Source organism: Hordeum vulgare, chromosome 2H, assembly GCF_904849725.1.
Source record: "Hordeum vulgare subsp. vulgare chromosome 2H, MorexV3_pseudomolecules_assembly, whole genome shotgun sequence".
Taxonomy (NCBI): Eukaryota; Viridiplantae; Streptophyta; class Magnoliopsida; order Poales; family Poaceae; genus Hordeum; species Hordeum vulgare.
The window spans coordinates 226,024,267-226,042,255 of record NC_058519.1 but is presented as its reverse complement, the minus strand read 5'-3'; the positions used below and the strand labels follow the sequence as shown (position 1 = coordinate 226,042,255).

General features: G+C 51.0%; 1 protein-coding gene across 3 annotated transcripts in view; it reads left to right on the top strand.

The window, feature by feature from the left end:
• The first annotated feature begins 654 nt into the window (after nucleotides 1-654).
• The window catches only part of LOC123425940 (mitotic checkpoint serine/threonine-protein kinase BUB1), a 31,175-nt gene continuing 13,840 nt past the window's right edge, over nucleotides 655-17,989 (top strand). For all 3 annotated transcript variants that reach the window (XM_045109704.1, XM_045109703.1, XM_045109705.1), the window contains exons 1-14: nucleotides 655-1,024; nucleotides 7,482-7,641; nucleotides 7,735-7,892; nucleotides 7,979-8,072; nucleotides 9,816-9,926; nucleotides 10,006-10,093; nucleotides 10,318-10,421; nucleotides 10,502-10,573; nucleotides 10,691-10,780; nucleotides 10,909-11,066; nucleotides 14,879-14,933; nucleotides 15,028-15,162; nucleotides 15,249-15,370; nucleotides 15,467-15,657. In XM_045109704.1, the coding sequence (XP_044965639.1) occupies nucleotides 657-1,024; nucleotides 7,482-7,641; nucleotides 7,735-7,892; nucleotides 7,979-8,072; nucleotides 9,816-9,926; nucleotides 10,006-10,093; nucleotides 10,318-10,421; nucleotides 10,502-10,573; nucleotides 10,691-10,780; nucleotides 10,909-11,066; nucleotides 14,879-14,933; nucleotides 15,028-15,162; nucleotides 15,249-15,370; nucleotides 15,467-15,656 (1,905 nt within the window). In that variant the 5' untranslated portion in view covers nucleotides 655-656 and the 3' untranslated portion in view covers nucleotide 15,657. The remainder of the gene's footprint in view (nucleotides 1,025-7,481; nucleotides 7,642-7,734; nucleotides 7,893-7,978; nucleotides 8,073-9,815; nucleotides 9,927-10,005; nucleotides 10,094-10,317; nucleotides 10,422-10,501; nucleotides 10,574-10,690; nucleotides 10,781-10,908; nucleotides 11,067-14,878; nucleotides 14,934-15,027; nucleotides 15,163-15,248; nucleotides 15,371-15,466; nucleotides 15,658-17,989) is intronic.

Sequence of the window (17,989 nt, the reverse complement as noted above, 5' to 3'; positions counted from 1 at the left end):
ACCAACCGGGACTAAAGGGTGATACGAACGGTTGCCACCACCACTTAGTCCCGATTTGATCTACTAACCGTGACTAAAGGGGGATACGAACGGTCCACCTGGTCCCGGTTTGATCCACCAACCGGGACTAAAGGGGGATACAAACGGTTCCGGCCTATTGGTCCCGGTTCATGTCTGAAACCAGGACCAAAGGGTTGACACGAACCGGGACCAATGGCCCACAATGCCCGGCTGACGCCCTGGCCTCACGAATCGGGAGCAACGACACCATAGGTCCCGGTTCATGGGTGAACCGGGACTAATGGGATTGCAGGCCCTGAAACAAAGCCCTCTTTTCTACTAGTATGATTTTTTTTAATACATATATGAAGTGTAATGACAAGTTAAAACAAGAAAAGATAAAAACATACAAGTCATACTGTTTGCCGAGAATCAGTTGAGAACCAACATTTTTCTAAAGCCACGCACAAGCGTAGAATCTGTTATCAACATTTTAATATGCAGCTCCAGCTCCAGCTCCTCCTCTTCTCTCTCTGTCTCGCTAAGATGCGCACATCCAAACACACGTGTGGGTACTGATGGGCGATGACCTTCGACGCTGGAAGAAAGGAACAACGGTACCACGAAATCATGGTCGTTCATCAAAGCGTGCAAGAATGGGTTCGGCCCACGTGTGCCCATTTCGGCCCAGCAGCGAGCCTCGTCCTCGCGTGCTTTCAGTTGCGCTGTCTCGAAGACTCAAACAAAAAAAGGTTGCGCTCTCTCAAAATCAACTCAAACAAAAGCTTCCGCCATTCTCCGCCGCTCCTCGCTCTCGCTCTCCCCATTCATTCCCCATTCAGCTCCGCCGCTCCTCGCTCTCGCTCTCCCCATTCATTCCCCATCCAGCTCCGCCGCCGGGGATGGTTCTGATCGAGCGCACGCCGTCCGCGGGGGCAGCCCCCTTCAGTCCACTCCAGAGATCAACTCCTAGGGTTTCGTTGGAGGCGTCTCCGCCGTCCGACCCCATCCTCCCGTACCTCTGGTAGCGCCCTCCAGATCTACCTCTCTACTCTGCAAATTTACTTCTGCCTAGACCTGCCTGCTTACATCTTCTGATCTTCGCGCGATTCTGCCTCAGCTGTGTGCGTGTGTGTATCTGAGGTTTCGCCTCGGTTTGTGTATGCATTGCTTAGAGCATCTCCAACAGCCGCGCTTCGCGCCGCGCCCAAAAAATGTATTTACAGCGCGCGCGCCGGCTGGTTTAGCGCAGGGATAGGCGCTGGCTCCAACAGCCACGCTATAATGCAGCGCGCGCGCCGCTCCATCAGTGCCCAAAAATGCAGCGCGCGCACAAAGTAGATTCCATTATAATAAAAAGGATATAAAGTTATTTTACATATATTGCAACTAGATAGGTAGTTTGAAAACATAGATAGATAGTTCGGTGCTAGATAGTTCGAAAACAAAAAAACTCGTAGTCGCTCCAGTCATCTGCACCATCATCATCGTCGTTGGTGTCGTCAGAGGTTGACAGCCAGATGACAAACCAACGCTCATCTTCTTCAGTGAAGAAGGACCTTCCGCCTGCATTGATGAGGTCGGCCTGCGCACACGCCAATGCCTTCCGACGACGCCTGTCCAAGCGCTCCTCGCGGCGTCGTTCCCAATATTCCTGCTCGTAGGCGACGTCCTCCGGGTGGCGTCGGCGCCACTCCGCCATCACCCGCTCGTCCTCCTGGGCGACGAGGAGACGGCGCTGCAGCGCAGTGTGCTCCACACGGTCTTGTGCGGAGTTTAGACGAGGCGGCGGGGCCAGGTCTAACGCCTGCTGGAGCGTGCGGACGTCCGGGAAATTCATCTGGAGGCGTGGCCTGCCTAGGCGCCACGCCGCCGCGTCGAACGCGTGGGCGGCCTCGTGCGCCGTGTCGTAGGTGCCGAGGCTCAGCCGGAGATCGCCGGAGCGTATCTCGGCGTAGAACCCGCCGTTGGGGCGCTGGCGGACGCCGCGGTAGCCCGACGCAGAACGGCGGCGCGGCGGCATGGTGGCGCGCTGGCGGCGGCGGCGGCGCGAGAGGCAGAGAGAGCGCGGCGCGAGAGGCAGAGGGAGAGAGAACGCGGCGCGAGAGGCAGGGCAGCGCGCTGCTTTTTATGGGCGCGCGGGACGGGGCGCCGCAAAAATGGCGCGCGGGCTGCCGCCTTTTCGCGCGCACGCTAGCGGTTCCCGCGCGCGCGGTTTTCCCGCCACCGCTGGAGCGCGCAATTCTGTCCCGCGCGCGGTAAAATGCCGGTTTAGCGCGCCTCCTGCCCGCGCTTCCTGCCCGCTTCCTGCCCGCTTCCCGCCCGTTCCTCGGCATCGCGTGCGTGGGCCACGATGACCGGTCTAGGCTGCATGGCAGATCACGCGCGACAGGCGTGAGCGAGGCGTCGCTTTGCCCCGACCGAGCGGCAGACATGGCTGGCGAGGCGGGGGCCACAGGCTGCGAGTCGGGGACCTGGATGAGGAGGTGGAGATCCCGACAAGAGGATGGGTCAGCCGTCGCAGGTGCGGTCCCGATCGCATCCACCTCGGGCGCGAGGAAAGCACGCGGATTTGAATCGCCAGGGGGTTCGTGGCCATCGTCAGCCAACCGCAGTCCGCCAGCTGTCCCCGAGATAGCAACCGCCCTGTCACCGTCCGTGGATTGGGCAGGCTGGTGCGCTGGGGCCAGCGCCGAAGCCACCTTTGGCAGGTCTTTGCCGCGCCCCTTCTTTCCTTTTTCGACGCGCTGACGAAGGCCTGCGGGGCCCTGCTGACCTGGCCAGGTCAGCATGCCCAGCCTTGCGGGACGCACAGCCTTCGGCGGCGCCGTCGGGCATGGCCAGAATACCGTCGTGGCGGTTCCGTCAGCACGACCGGGGCGGCGATCAGCGTGCCAGGCCGGCGCGTCGATGGCCATGCCGTCAGCCCGGCCAGGCGGGGCCTCCTCAGTACGCCGGCGCTTGCGGCCGCGGCGGCCGGCGACGCGCGCGCCCCGGAGCGGGACTCGGGCCATGGCCCTGGCCATGCCTCCCGCCCGAGCAGGCATCATCTCCATCGGGGCCTCCGGTGTCCTGAGGGCCGGCCGGAGCAGCCCTGATCAACTCTGCCATGGTGAGTGCGATGGAGATGGGGAATGACAGGGTCCTGATGGTGGGCGCCTCCGAGGGCACGCGGGAGGGCAGCTGCTTGACGATTTCCAGGATCGCCGCGCGCCTGATCTCAGCGGGGTCGTGCGCACGGCCGGAGAGGCAGAAGATGGCCAGGTCGACGCGTGAGCGCGTGCGGGGGTGCAACCTTTCAATCCAGCAGCCCTCGCCCAGCACATGCTCGGCTGGGAGAGGTGCCATGCGTGGGCTGGGATGCCCCGGAGCTCCAGCTCCACGCGGTACCCGAGCTCGTCGGCGCCGACGTGAGCCAGCTTGCACCAGGGCCGCAGCGAGAGCGCGAAGCGAGACGAGCTGATGAAGTGCTCGCCATTGAGCCGACGCTGTTAGGAAGTATTAGTATTAGTCTAGGAGTCCTTATTAGTCTATTAGTATTAGTCTAGGAGTCCTTATTAGTCTGTGTTTACTTTTCTTGCACCTCAAGTCATGTGTAATATACATATGCCCCTTGGGCCTTCAATATAGATAAGTTGCTTTCCTAACATGGTATTAGAGCTTAGGTTCTTTTTCGCACGCGCAACTCGTGCTCTTCCCGATCCAATCTTCTAGCCGACGCAGGTTCTTCTCCCGTGGCTGCCTCGGTCTCGCTGGATTTCGTCACTCGCGCGAGTCCCTGCCGTTCCAGGCACGCCCCGATCCAGTCGCCCGCCGATCCAGTCGCTCGCGCCTGGTTCCTGCCGTTCCCGCCCGCCCCGGTCGCCTCAATCTGCCCCGGCGCTACGCACCGCGGGACAGGGGCCGTGCTGTATCAAGGGATCAGCTTCCCCGACTGCTGTCTACAGGGATCGCTCCACCTACCGCCGTGCTGTACGGGATCGCTCCACCAACCTGGACCAGGATCTCTCCACCTACCTGGACAAGGAGCTCGCTGACCAGGATCTCGCGGAACCTACAGGATCGCTCGACCTACCTGGACCAGGATCCCTCCACCATCTCGCGGACCAGGATCTCGCGGTTCCCACCCCAACCGACGTGGTTTCTGCCCTCGAGAACGATCGGCTCGTTCTCTATGCTTTCGACGTGGTTTCCCATCCCGTTGACTAATTTCCTTCCCTAAAAAAACAAAAAAAAAACAATGTCTACTGCATCCGGCTATGTTGCTGTCCCTCGCTGTTCGGTGATCTTCGATGGTACTAACTTCACCGAGTTCACTGGCTTCATGCGCATTCACATGCGTGGCATCCGTCTCTGGGGAGTTCTCTTTGGCGAGGTCTGTTGTCCGCCACGTCCGGTTCCTACCATGGCTCCTACTCCGCCGACCCCACCGGCTCTTCCTGCGGATGCTCCTCAGGCCACAAAGGATGCGGCTAAGCTTGATGATGAGGCCCCTGTGAGTGCTTATGATGAGAAGGTCTTGGCTTATGAGGAGGCTCTTCAGGTGTATCACGGTGCTCTGTCCGCTTACACCCAGTGGCTTGATGATGATGCTCGTGCTGTAGTTGTTCTCACTGCTAGTGTTCTGCCTCAGTTTGCCTCTGAGTTTTTGGGCCTTCCTACTGCCTTTGAGATGTGGACTCGCCTTCGTCAGCGCTATGCGCCCTCTGGTGATGCCTTATACCTCTCCGTGGTTTGTCAGGAGCATGCTCTTCAGCAGGGTGACTCTACTGTTGATGACTTCTATGCACAGAGTTCTGCTATCTGGCGCCAGCTCGATTCTCTCCGCACCGCTGGTTGTCGTACTTGCTCCTGTTGCCAGGCTGTCCAGACCAACTTGGAGTTTCATCGCGTCTACGAGTTCCTGTCTCGGCTCCGTAAGGAGTTTGAGCCCCGGCGTGCTCAGTTGTTTGCTCGTGGCCGTATTTCTCTCATGGAGGCGCTTTCTGAGATTCGTGCTGAGGAGACTCGCTTACGTGGTGCTGGTTTGCTGGAGGTTCCCTCGGTGCTTGCTGCTCGGGCTACTTCTACGCCACCTGCTGCATCGACCCCTTCTCACTTGAGTGCTCCGCCGCTCTTGCCCACTCCTTCTGGAGGCTCAGGTCGCCCCCGTCCACATTGTGGCTACTGCAACAATGATGGTCATATCGAGTCCCACTGCTACACGAAGAAGAAACACTTGCGCCAGGCGCAATCATCATCTACAGAGACTTCGTCATCTACCTCGACAGCTTCAACCATCGCTTTGACTGAGCAGTATATTCTGATACTTAAGCGTCTGCTCGCTGCTTCAGGTTCTTCCTCGACGGGTACTGCTGGTATGGTGACTCAGGCTTCCCGCACTGAGCAACCACCTTCTACACAGTCAGGACCGTCTCACGAACACTCTGGTTGGAATTGGCCTTCGCCGCCATGATATTATTTTTTCTCTTCCGCTGCCATCATCCCTAATCTAGTGTGTGTTTTCTAGTTTTCTTTGTTTTCCGCTGCGTCCACCAAATCCGTTGATATTTTGTGTTTTCTCATGCCATGCGAGTCCACCATACCTTTGTCCGTCAGCCTTTTCTTTGGTCCTGATCCTTTCTATGCAACTTTTGTGGCCTATTTGCCCTTGTTGTTTTCTATAGGATTTTCTGGACTTCTTTTGCATTGTCGATCTACGTCCATCGTGCCTTATCCGCCGAGCTTCTTTCGCCGACGGTTGTCGTGGACTATGATTTTCTGCACAATGCTTTATTCTCTTGATGTGCCATCTTCTTTTGACAACCCATCTTCTCTTGATACTTACGTTGTATCTTCAAGTGATGCGGTGTCTTCCTCTGATGTGCCATCTCTTCGGTGTCTTCCTCTTGATGTGCCATCTTCTTTTGACAACCCATCTTCTCTTGATACTTATCTTGTATCTTCAAGTGATGCGGTGTCTACCTCTGATGTGCCATCTCTTTGTTATCTCCTTCGGCGACTCGACAAGTTTTGAAGACTCTTCATGCTACGACGACACTCTCAAGACGCGGATTTGGATTATCATTTTTTTTAGTATTACACTTCTTCAAATGCAATGCTATTGCATACGCTTTGCATTTGAGGAGGGGTGTTAGGAAGTATTAGTATTAGTCTAGGAGTCCTTATTAGTCTATTAGTATTAGTCTAGGAGTCCTTATTAGTCTATGTTTACTTTCCTTGCACCTCAAGTCATGTGTAATATCTATATGCCCCTTGGGCCTTCAATATAGATAAGTTGCTTTCCTAACAGACGCATGGTTGCCAGGGAGAAGAAGATGATGAGGAAGTCTTCGGGGTGGTGCACATGCACGGTGAGGTCGCGCTCGGCGAGCTCCAGCGAGCTGAGAAGCAGCTCGGCCACCTCGTCCGTGGAAACCCGCGGTCGGTTGCCCGTGATGGAGGCCACCATCGCTCGGGCGAGGACCAGCTCGGCCTCGTCCATCTCCACCGTCTGCGCCATGATGACGCGCGCATGGCCATCCAGGGGCGGCTGTCTGGCCGAAGCCGGAGGAGGTGGCGGGGGAGCCACCCGACGACGCGCGGCGGGGGAGGAGGCCCTGGCGGCGGCGCCACGAGGGGGGCGTGGCTGCACGGCCACGTCCACGCGTGGGGGCTGCGGCGACGCATCGACGGAGCGTCGGCCACCGCAGGCGCGGGAGGCGTGACCGGAGGCGAGGCAGCGTCGGCACCGAATGTCGTTGGGGCAGTCCCGCACCCGATGCCGGTGGTCGAGGCATCGAAAGCAGAGCCCAGCGACCTCCTCCGGGGACGGGCTGCGACGACGCGGGGGGAACGAAGGGCTGGGGAGGTTGTCCGGACGCGGGCGACGGCGACGGTGCCTGCGACGGGGCTGCTGGAAGCCATCGGCATCGAGCACGGGCCCGCCCGACACACGGTGCACCTCCGAGCGGGGGCCGAGGCGGTCCTTGACGGCCCGGCGAGCGGCAGGCGCGACGCTCCCTGGGACGGCAGCGGCCGGCAGAGCTGCGGTGGGCGGCGGCGTGCATGCGACGTCTCGGTACGACCGCGTCGAAGACTCGCTCTCCGAGCTGCTCCAGCGCTCCCCGTAGGAAACGCGCTCGCCGGAGAGGGTCGTTTGACTGTCGGCAGGGTCAACAGTGGCGGCACCCATGGCGCAGGGCTGGAGGGAGGAGGGGAGTGGGGCGGCTTGCCGGCGGGCGAGGCGGGGGAGCTAGGTAGGAGGTGGAGGCGGAGCAGGGAGCAGGGAGCGAGCGGAGCGGAGCCATCCCGTTGCTCAGGTCTCAACATACAACTTGGTATTCATGTAACTGATGTGCATATGTCTAATTGATAGTTCAGTCTCAAACGTTCGCATATAAATGGGTGTGTTTTATCTGGTGACGTCCTGTCTGTGCACGCCTCTATGAGCTACCATCTGTTTGATATTTTCTTATGTCCAATTCTGTGTTCATATTCAGGTCTATCAAGGAGACCATTGATGAGCTCAGGGAAAACCCAGAATGTTATCATGCAGCACTTGAACAGCTCAAGATTTATGTGACAGAATGCATTGATAAGTATGGGGATGATTATCAGTACTCCACTGACCCCCAGCTCCTCAAGATCTGGATCCTCTATGTAACTTCATTGCTTTTAAAATGCCAATGCTGACATTATCTTTCTGTTTTTTTTCTCCTCACTCCTTAATTTCCTGCGATTTTGCTATTTTAGGGGGATGCAATTTCTGATTTTGACAAGGTGTATACACATTTGGAGGAGAAAAGAATGTTCTTAGAGGATGCACTGCTCTATGAATCATATGCACTGTTTCTGTTTGCTCAGGGGAGAGTGCTCGAGGCTGATAAGGTCTATGGGATTGGTATTTCCAGGTTAGAGTCGATAATATTCAGCTATGAAATGATGGTTGTCGTGTCGTATTGATGTGATGGCAAATTATTGTCTGTGGTTTAACCAGAAAAGCTGAGCCCCTTGATCATTTGAAGAAGATGCATATCGACTTCTTAAGACAATTGGAGAGTATTGTAGAAGAACCTGATGAGGATGCACAGGTATGAAAGCCACATGACCGAGTCAAAATATTGCTATCATGTATATATTCAGCGTTGCACTTTCTGATTTTTGTATTGCTGTCAAATATTCACGGGTTTCCTATCTAATTGTCATGTTGTATTCAGTAGTATTTGAGATATACAACTTTTTTTTGAGACCGTAGGTGCGGGAACAAGCAAGGAACTGGATTGATATTTGCCCCATGTTTTATTTGAGATATGATGATGACTAGGCTGACAGATTTATCTCATTGCTGTTCAGCAAACCCATGTTGGAAAATATGGGTTCCACCTAGAAATGATTACAATTGCATAATCATTCATGTTCATGCTTTACGTCCCATATCTATGATAATTAACTGAATTTGAAATAGCTTTCTACAATGATGAACTTTATCGAGTTCTTCTCAGTGTAGAGTTCATATAAACGTCTACTACATAAGAGAGATAATTGGGATACACTAACTTTTTCCTTATGTGGATTTAGCTACTTTCCATATATCGATATGCTATGCTTTTCTGAAGGTGTGGTGTAATTATAGAAGTCTTGTTCAGCATAGCTTAAGCTTTGGTCTCTCTCAGTGCTCCACCTTGGTACTGCCGTACCGTCTCTTAGCCCTCCAGATCAGATTTTTGTCTATGTGGCGCAGAATTATTGAGAGAGAGAGGAAGAAGCCATCTTTATCTTATATACTATGTCTACACACAATCCAATACATAGATAATTTAATCTCATATTCATCCTCCAATTAGACTCGTGTAATCTTAATAAAAGTGGGAGCTACTATATTAAATACTTAGCCTATGTAAGATACAATGCATTGGGATGATGATAATCTAAGTAATAGAAATACGGGTAATAAGAGACGGCCATTGGGACTGACCTTAGTGTCTTACAGGCTCCAATTTCTAGCAATACAAACTAAAGGTGGAATATAGTTTTTTCTTGAATACTGAATAGTTGGACTTAACTCTTAATATGAACTCCCTTCTAGAGGGAAGCTGAAACAGTAAAATCTTTAGGTGCAGTTTTGGGGTTTATAATAGTCTGGTTGCTTATTTGTTACGATAACTCAAACTGCTTTGAGGATTATTTGATAATGTTTCCCATCGAGCTTATAGGCCCAGCCACCAGTGAGCTAGCTTTCTGGATAAACCTAATGTTACTTGAATTAGCCTTTTACTTTGTTTGTATTCTGTCAACCCTATACATTATATACAAGCACAGAAGGGTTTGTTTTGCAGTTTCTTATATGTTCTTTGTGATTAAACAGTTGCTTTCCCACAGAATGGTTACTTGGTTATAAAATGATAGGACATGAATATGATTTGTACATTCCAGTGCTTGTGATTTGTCTCCTTCCAACATGTATTTACTTTGTCCATTTATGTATGATTGTGCCTGTTTGTCACTTGATAGTTCATAGTTGAGTGTAACTTGGAGACTGACAGATTGACGTCTATTTTATTTGTTTCTCTATGCTGGCTTGTATGTATACATAGCATCTATTTCCACTTACAGCAATGATGATTAGCTTGAGTTTTATTTCTAAAACTTAATTGAAAAATGTTTTATCCTGTCGTTTGTGGTAGACTCTGCACCTTATTCCATCTAATGCAATTTTCCCACTTTGTCCATTATTTTAAATAGCATCATTTCATCGATATGGTCACCTAGTGCCTAACATCCTGGTGGATAATTAATTGTTACTTGTTCAAATTTTGTTTGTTCTTGACTTGTAGCCCGAACCATCTAGAATACAAAAAAGGGAGTTCAGTGTGGTTGATCCATGGTCAGATTCTACCATGAGCAATTTGCTAACGAAAATTAATGGTGACCTCAAGAAGTTAACAGTAAGTTAAATTTGCTTTGTATGGTTCACTACTGTTTTGCTTGGCTCTCATCTTTGTGTGCCACTGAAATCCTTGACAGGGCTATCATAAGAGCAACAAGATCTACTCAGGAAAGGTGCCCCTAACTTCCTCACGGAATGCTTTAAAAAATAAAGTCGTTGAGTTAGGTATAAACTCTAGTTATTTTCTATTACAACCTTTGACAATGTTGTTGTACACTCTGCAATAGTGTCCTAGTTTGGCTACTTTACGAGAAATGCTCTAATGTCTCAATCAGAACATAACTACATAATGTTCTCACAGAAATATCTCTCTGTTCTGCGATTTCAAGAAACCGATTCCTGTAACTGATATCACAGAGTTTAATTATGATGCCTTTTGTTGCACCAAGGTGGCAGGAAATATCAGATCAAAGGTTTTTCTGGTATTGGTGCTTTTGCTAAATTATACAAAGCTAGTGTTGATGGCAACACGGAAGAAATAGTTGCTTTAAAGGTGAAACATGTTTCAGTTGTTTTAATAAAACCTACCTTTTGCACTTGATTCTGATTTTAAACCCTAGAGCTTGTTTGCAGGTTCAAACGCCTGCATTTCCTTGGGAATTTTACATGTACCGCCAGCTTGATATGCGGATATCTGATATTCAGGTGAATAATCTCTGTTCTAAGAATCCCTCTCTAAAAATAATTTCTGTTAAGAACATGATGCCGCTAGTAGTTGGTAAATTATAACAATGCTCACATTTCAAATAATTTTGTTTCCAGAGACCAAGCTATGGCTATGCACATGAAGTGCATGTCTTTGCTGATGTCAGTGTGCTAGTTTGCAATTTCCTGCCATATGGAACTCTTCTGGTAATTCCTTCAAAACCTGCTCGAAAGAACTACTTTATATGTCAGGATTGTATCTGTTGTTGCCCAGATATATCTCTAGCTAATCCATGTTCCTCAGTGTGATAGCTTACAGTACAGACCTTTTGCAGGACGCTATGAATTCCCGTTTTGTTGTTGGTCAGCACATGGATGAAGTTTTGTGCATATATTACACTATAGAGATGCTGCATATGCTTGAAACTCTACATAGTGTTGGCATAATCCATGGCGATTTCAAACCTGACAATATACTTGTCTGCTATCCAAGGTAACTAACCAACTTACCGCATCAGAGGAGTTACTTAATTCAACCTATTTTTTTTTGCGCGGTCAAACTACGTACCTTTTCAGACTTCTGGTAAAAGCTGACTGCTCGCATCCTTGGGGAAGGATCAAATGTGTCATCTAGAGGGGAGGGGTAAAAGGCAACTAAGAAAAGGCCTTCTTTGGCTCATAGGACAGGGATATTATAGGAATAGAAAAATCATAGCTAGTGAGATGACATGCATCTCAATTCCTATAGAGAAAGAGATGGCGTTTCATGCATAGGATAGGAATTTTTCCATTGAGTCTAGGCTAATGTTTTCTTCCCTTTGAAATGTGAATGGTTCCTATCTTACATAGGAATACAGATCCATTCGTACAAACCAAAGGGCTCCAAAGGAATTTTTCCTTTGAAAATCCCATTCCATCCTACAAACCAAAGGAAGGCTCCTAATTCAACCTTGTTACATTATTGCTGAAATGTAAATGTTCTCTAATTGGAATAACCTATATGGTGCAATCAACTTAGCAATTCTACGAACACAGCATGATAAGCTTGGCAAGCACAACAAACAAGATATGAAGGTAAAGTAAATCAACCAAAGGACCTGGACACAAGGATTTGGTTCCTGGAGTACGAATCCTTGGGGGTATTGTACATCTTCGTTGGAGAGGCCTGGATACCAAGTCCCTTGAGCTAACCTTCTCCTTGCGCCTTGGACACAGTGTCTAAGCTCAACCATTAGTGGATCATCTTGAGGCGATCCCCAGCCATCACAAAGTCCTTGTGGCGAATCCGCACGTTGGTTGCCCCCGGGTGACTCCCGGTGCCTAGGTGTCTGCAAACTCCAAGAGAAATAGATGTGGTGAATGCTTGGTAGATGTACACGATAATCTAGCTCTGTGTAGATGTGAAATTTCAAATATCTCTCAAATCTACTCTGGTCCTAAGGTACCGTTCAAATTCAAACTGTCTGGTGACATGACACTGACACAGAATCCTGGCAACAAAACATTCGGATACTTACAGCCCCTGAACCTGAACTGCCTGGCTCAGTAACAGTGCACCTCCGGATATTTTCCAGGTCGGTTACACATTCGGGTATACGTGCTCGGTGGCTGAGCCAGTATCTAGACAATGAGCGTACATATTTCCTTAAAAATCACAGTTTTACTATAATTTTTAATTTATTTGATCCAATGTGTGTAAAGAAGGGGAGCCTTGGCGCAGTGGTAAAGCTGCTGCCTTGTGACCATGAGGTCACGGGTTCAAGTCCTGGAAACAGCCGAGATAATGAATCTGCCTGGATTATCACCCAAGGATGGTTGTGTGAGGCTTTTGGCCTTTGTTGCGACAAAGGACCTTCTTCTCACTTTGTGGGTCTGCAAGACCCGCTCATGTACTTAGCACACATATTGGCTCTTTAATTACCCAAATCCACTTAGGGCATGTAGGTGTCCTTTCAATTGGACGACTTGCATTTGTACACCCATGTACCTATCTAGCTCTGCCAATGTATGTATACCCCACATATTCTGAGCTGGCAATTGGGCGACCCTGAAGGGCCGCCTGCCTGGATTATCACCCAAGGATGGTTGTGTGAGGCTTTTGGCCTTTGTTGCGACAAAGGACCTTCTTCTCACTTTGTGGGGCTGCAAGACCCGCTCATGTACTTAGCACACATATTGGCTCTTTAATTACCCAAATCCACTTAGGGCATGTAGGTGTCCTTTCAATTGGACGACTTGCATTTCTTAACGGAGATAGTATATATTTCGGGCAGATCCTGTTTTCTTGTTTTTGTGGGTGATGATATCCCGTGTTCATAGAACGGAGTTCTCTCAGCCGGTTTGAATGTGTCACAGTACAAAAGATTGCACTGATCAACCACCTGTAGTGTGCACAAGTGACTGCAGACATCTAATAGTCAGGTTTTGCGAGTTTGTACAAATCGTTTTAAAACACCTTAGGTGATGTTGTGACTTTTCTGTAAATGTGTGTTCCGAGCTTACAAATGTCTCCCGAACTATGCCAGACATTATTCCAGCTAAGAACTATAAGAGCAACTCCAACGCGCCGACCCAAACGGACGACACTTTTGTCCGCCTTTTGTCTGTTTGGGTCGGCCGCCCGCTCGCCGTCCGCCCAGTTTAAGATTGGGGTCGGCCGAGCGCCCAACGCGCCGACCCATTTTTCGTCCACTTGGCCGGCCAACATCCATTTTGAATCGATTTGAACATTATTTTTATATCAAATGCAACATAATTTTTACCAATTCTTCGCTATGAATATAATACCAAAGAAAACAAGAACCACAATTAGACATTTTACAAGATGTCCAACTTCCTTAACTGCTCTTACTAGTTGGACTAAGACTAAGATCTTCTCTATGTCTTCGTTGTTGATCTGTGGATTCTTGAGCACAACGTCTTTCTTCTTCGATGCTAAAGAATTAGACGTTGCTTCCCCTTTGGTCTCTTCTTTAGTCTCATCTATACCTTCAATTCTAGATAAAAGTGCACTCATGAGATCAATAGATCGATGTATTCTTCTTCCCAATACCAAAAATTGCATCCATCGTACACACAATATTAAGCAAATATAAGCTACCAAAATTGCATCAAGCAAAGAGCAAATGGCCGAATGAAAATCGTACCCCATCATTTTTGCACTTCATGAACGCCCAACCGAGATGTTCCGGCGTCCAAGAAACGCGCCGGTCGACCTGCAGCGAGCAGTTGTCGTACTGTATGAACGGCAAAGATGAGCCGACAAGCTTTTGGGCCAACGCCGAGCCAGGGCGGCGGCCGGCCGTCGCCTTGCCGGTGAACCTGCGACGAGTCAGACCCGAGCTGCTAGAGGCGGACTGACCGTCTGCATGTGACACCGAGGGATTGCCCGGACCTGGTGGACCGGCACCCGGCCAGTCCATGGCAAGCGCAGTCCGCCGACGGCCTGATTCGGCAAATCCCGCCGACAGGATGTGCAAAATTTTGCCAAATCCCACCACCGCCGCAGATCCACCAATAGGCCTCCCGCACCGGGACGAAGGAGGCACCCCGCCGGTGGATTTGCCGTGGAGAGCTAGGGTGGCTGGGGGAAAATGGGGTCGCCGCCCTATGGTTTGTGTGCTTGCGGACAGTGGGTGGGTGGGCTGGGGGAGGATAAGAAGGAGAGACTGTGATGCCGACTAGCGGGTCAGGGAAGGAGAACGCGGGCGAGGCGGGTGTCCGCTCCTTGTCCGCGGAGGCGCAAACGGATGCGTGCGGACGAAATGGGTCGGCGCGTTGGAGTTGCTCTAACTTCCTTTGGAAATATTTGAAATGGTTAATCATAAGAGCAAGCGTGAAGGGAATAAGAGGTCGATTTGTTGGCCCCAGATGTTGGGTTTGGTCGGTGCAAAGATCTTGGATGATTCCCTACTCTGTTTATTATTATTATTATTATTATTTAAAAGTGTATTTGGAATCTGTATTTTCAGGCTCGATGCTTTTGCTGAGATGTTGATGTTCTGATATTTTGTCTTTCTTGTTGTTGAACATTTGATTCTACGAATTCTGTTTTGGTTATTAGAAGATCATAATCAAACACCATCACTGAAGCTGGCTGGTTCTTGTATTAAGACTATTAAAAATCCAATAAGTATGTGTTAAAGCTCACCAAGACCATTTCACGTGTGCTCTTTCAATCAAGAAAGTAAACATGCATTTGCCTGTTTCTCAACTTATTTTGCCGAGGTTGCTAGTTCAGTTTGTAGCACTTGTCAAGTCGTTTAAATTTAACATGAGTTTTCCTCTTACCTGTGGCCCATAAAGTGAAGAGTTGACAGACGATACCTTCAGAAGCGAAACGAGAAGCGGGCAGAATCAGGTTAGCATATGAATTCAAAGTATCTTGATTTAGAGGTATTGGAGGCTTCTAGCCCTTTTGTGTTGCTTATGAAATGAAACAACGTCCATTCCAGGGGCTGTGTCTCGTTGACTGGGGCCGGGGCATTGATGTAAATCTCTTCTCGGCTGGCACGGAGTTCCTTGGGGATTGTCATACCTCAGGGTTGAGTTGTATCGAAATGCAAGAAGAGAGAAGCTGGACATATCAAGTCTGTACCCTTCAAAGTTATTCAACCTTATTAGCCATCACCGAAAGGAAGTGTCTGCAACATCGATTTGGTTTCCTGTTTTGCAGGTCGACACTTTTGGTCTGTGCGTGGTTGCACACATGATGCTGCACGGGAAAGAGATGAGCATCAGTAAGGTGCCCGGAACAGGTGGAAGCTACATGTACCAACCGAAATTGGCATTTAAAAGGTTGTGCTGTCGTGAGCTCTTCATTTTGGCTTACACAAGTGATGCCCAGCCCCAGAGTGATAAGATAACCCCTCCTTTTTTTGTCCTTTTGAACAGGTACTGGAACGTTGCGCTGTGGAAGCAGCTCTTCACCACACTGCTGAACCGGGGCTCTGACGGGAACCATGTAGGCAATCTCCGGAGCCTCCGGAGATCATTCCAGGATTACATGTGCAGCAACCATCAGCTGGTGGTCAATCTGAACAAGCTGCTGGCAAAGCAGAAGTCCTCCCTGTGCTCATCCTGAGGTGTGCATTCCGTCTCCAGATTGCCTCTGCGATATTTATCTACCTCCCTATGTACTCCATCCGTTACTAAATATAAGTCTTTTTAGAATTTTTACTAAGTAACTATATACGGATGTATATAGACATACTTTAGAATATAGATTAACTCATTTTGCTTCGTATGTAGTCATTTAGTGAAACTTTTTATAAGACTTATATTTAGGAACGGAGGGAATAGTATGTATCCTGCCACATCTCGTGGCCTTGTTGTATCATCATCTGAAAATGAAAACACAAGCCCCGTGTCATGGTCTCGACTCTCGAGCTGTTAGTATCCGTCACACTCAAGATGTGTCCCCGGTGAGAAGCAATAGTTACTGTCTTAGGCATGCGTACAAACGAGATGAGACGAAACGGATGAGGGGTTGGTGTCAGGAACCAAGGGTGCCCAACCAAAGTCAAAGGGCCTCTTTGGCTAGGCTAATGGGGGCTAATCAGCCCTGTTAGACATGTCACGTTTTTGCTAGGACCATCAACGTTCGATCAACGGTATTGTCACTTTCATCTCGTGGTGATCGCGCGAGGAGGACATGGGCTGCCCACCAATCTGAGCGATATGTGTGTCTTTGGCGTGTGGCCACTGGGGCTGTGTGTCCTCGATCGCGGCGTTCGTGTCGATGTCACAGATCTCTTGGATGGAGACGGAGGGAGATAGAGATGTGCGTACGAGTATCTCTTGTTGTTATTGGACTATGTCTCGTTCGGTGGTGCAGTTTTGCCCGCTCATAGCGTAGCATAATGTTTGGGCATCGGCATCGCATGCAGGATGTGAGGCCAACTCCACCGTCGACCCCATTCTGTCCGGCCCGTCCGTTTAGGGTAAAATGGACAAATAGGTTGGTTTAGCGCGAGACGGCCCGGACCCATCCTGTCTGTTTCGTGTCCGGTACGATCCATTTTGAGCGCAAACTTGTGCGGCATTTGGGTCGCGGCGGACAACAAACGAACGCGCGCTCGTCCGCGTCGGGGACGCGTGGCAGGCGGTCACCAACCTCCCACCCACCCGCATCAATGCGCACGGGCGGTCGGGCCCGCCTGTCATCTGCCCAGGGGACGGTCGCGTCCTTCTTAAATGAGGAAGTCGTGGACCGGTCGTCCACAGTTCCCATCGTCACCCCCGCGGCCTCCTCGAAACCCGACAGTTTCCTCGTGAAACCATAGCCTCCTCCTTGAGCTCGCCGGCCGCCGCAGCCATGGGTTTGTGGAACTACGGCCGCAAGGGCACCCACGACCGCGAGGCTGGCTCCTTGTCTGGACGCCGCCGCGAATCTGTCAAGGAGGAGGCCGCATCGCCACCGCGCCAGGCCGCGTCTCCCTTCTTCATCGCTCACAGGCCCGCCGTCGGCCATCGCGACCGGTAGTACCTCAGCGTTGAGGTCTGCCGGCGCTAGTGGGAGACGAGGACGCCGGTCTCGTGGAGTGATGTCCACCTCCCCAACGCGTGGCATCTCTTCGCCGACCGCGTTCCCATCCCTCCGGTGCCGACGAGCGGCCGTGCGCGCCGCAAGGAGATCGAGCGCCGTCGCCGCCTCCTCCCCGACGACCTATACTACGACCCGAGGTACGCCGCCGACAGCACCCTCTGGGACGAGCACGACGTGCGTCGTGCCTCGTACTTCGCCGGGACGGTCGCGGGGCCGCGGCGGGCACGGGAGGTGCGCAGGCTTACACGGGTGCGCGGCCTCACGCCCACGCCGTCGCCTTCGCCGTCTCCGTCACCTCCTCGCATGACGGAGGAGGAGGAGGTCTGGCTCATTCAGCGCGTCATGGAGGACTCCATGGCGACGCATGATGAGCGTCAATGGCCGGGCCTGGACCGCGCCATGGCTCTCTCTGCGGTCGGTGACGTCGGCATCCTCGAGCCGATGAAGGAGGAGGAGGTGGCCGCGTTTCCGCCGGAGCCCGTTGGCGCGTCGTGGGTCTGGTCGTGCACCGCGCCGGAGATGGCGCAGGCAGTGGGGGCCGTGAACTGGTGCCCCACGCCGCCGCGGTCACCGGAGCGGGAGGCCTCGCCTCGCCAGCACGCCCCCGCGCACCAAAGACCGCCGGCCCACCTCTGGACGCCGCCGCCCTACGTCGACCTCGTCAGCGACGGCGACGACGACGACACCGGCGACCAGTGAAGACGACGACGACGACAACGACGGGCGGACTACTTTTCTTAATGTTAATTATGTCAAAAACTGGGCCGTTTTGTGACCGTGAAAACTAGGCCTTTATGTTAATTTTATTATGTTTTAAGCTTTTAAACTAAGTTTATTTATTTTTAGTTAAGTTTTTTTAAAAATCAAGT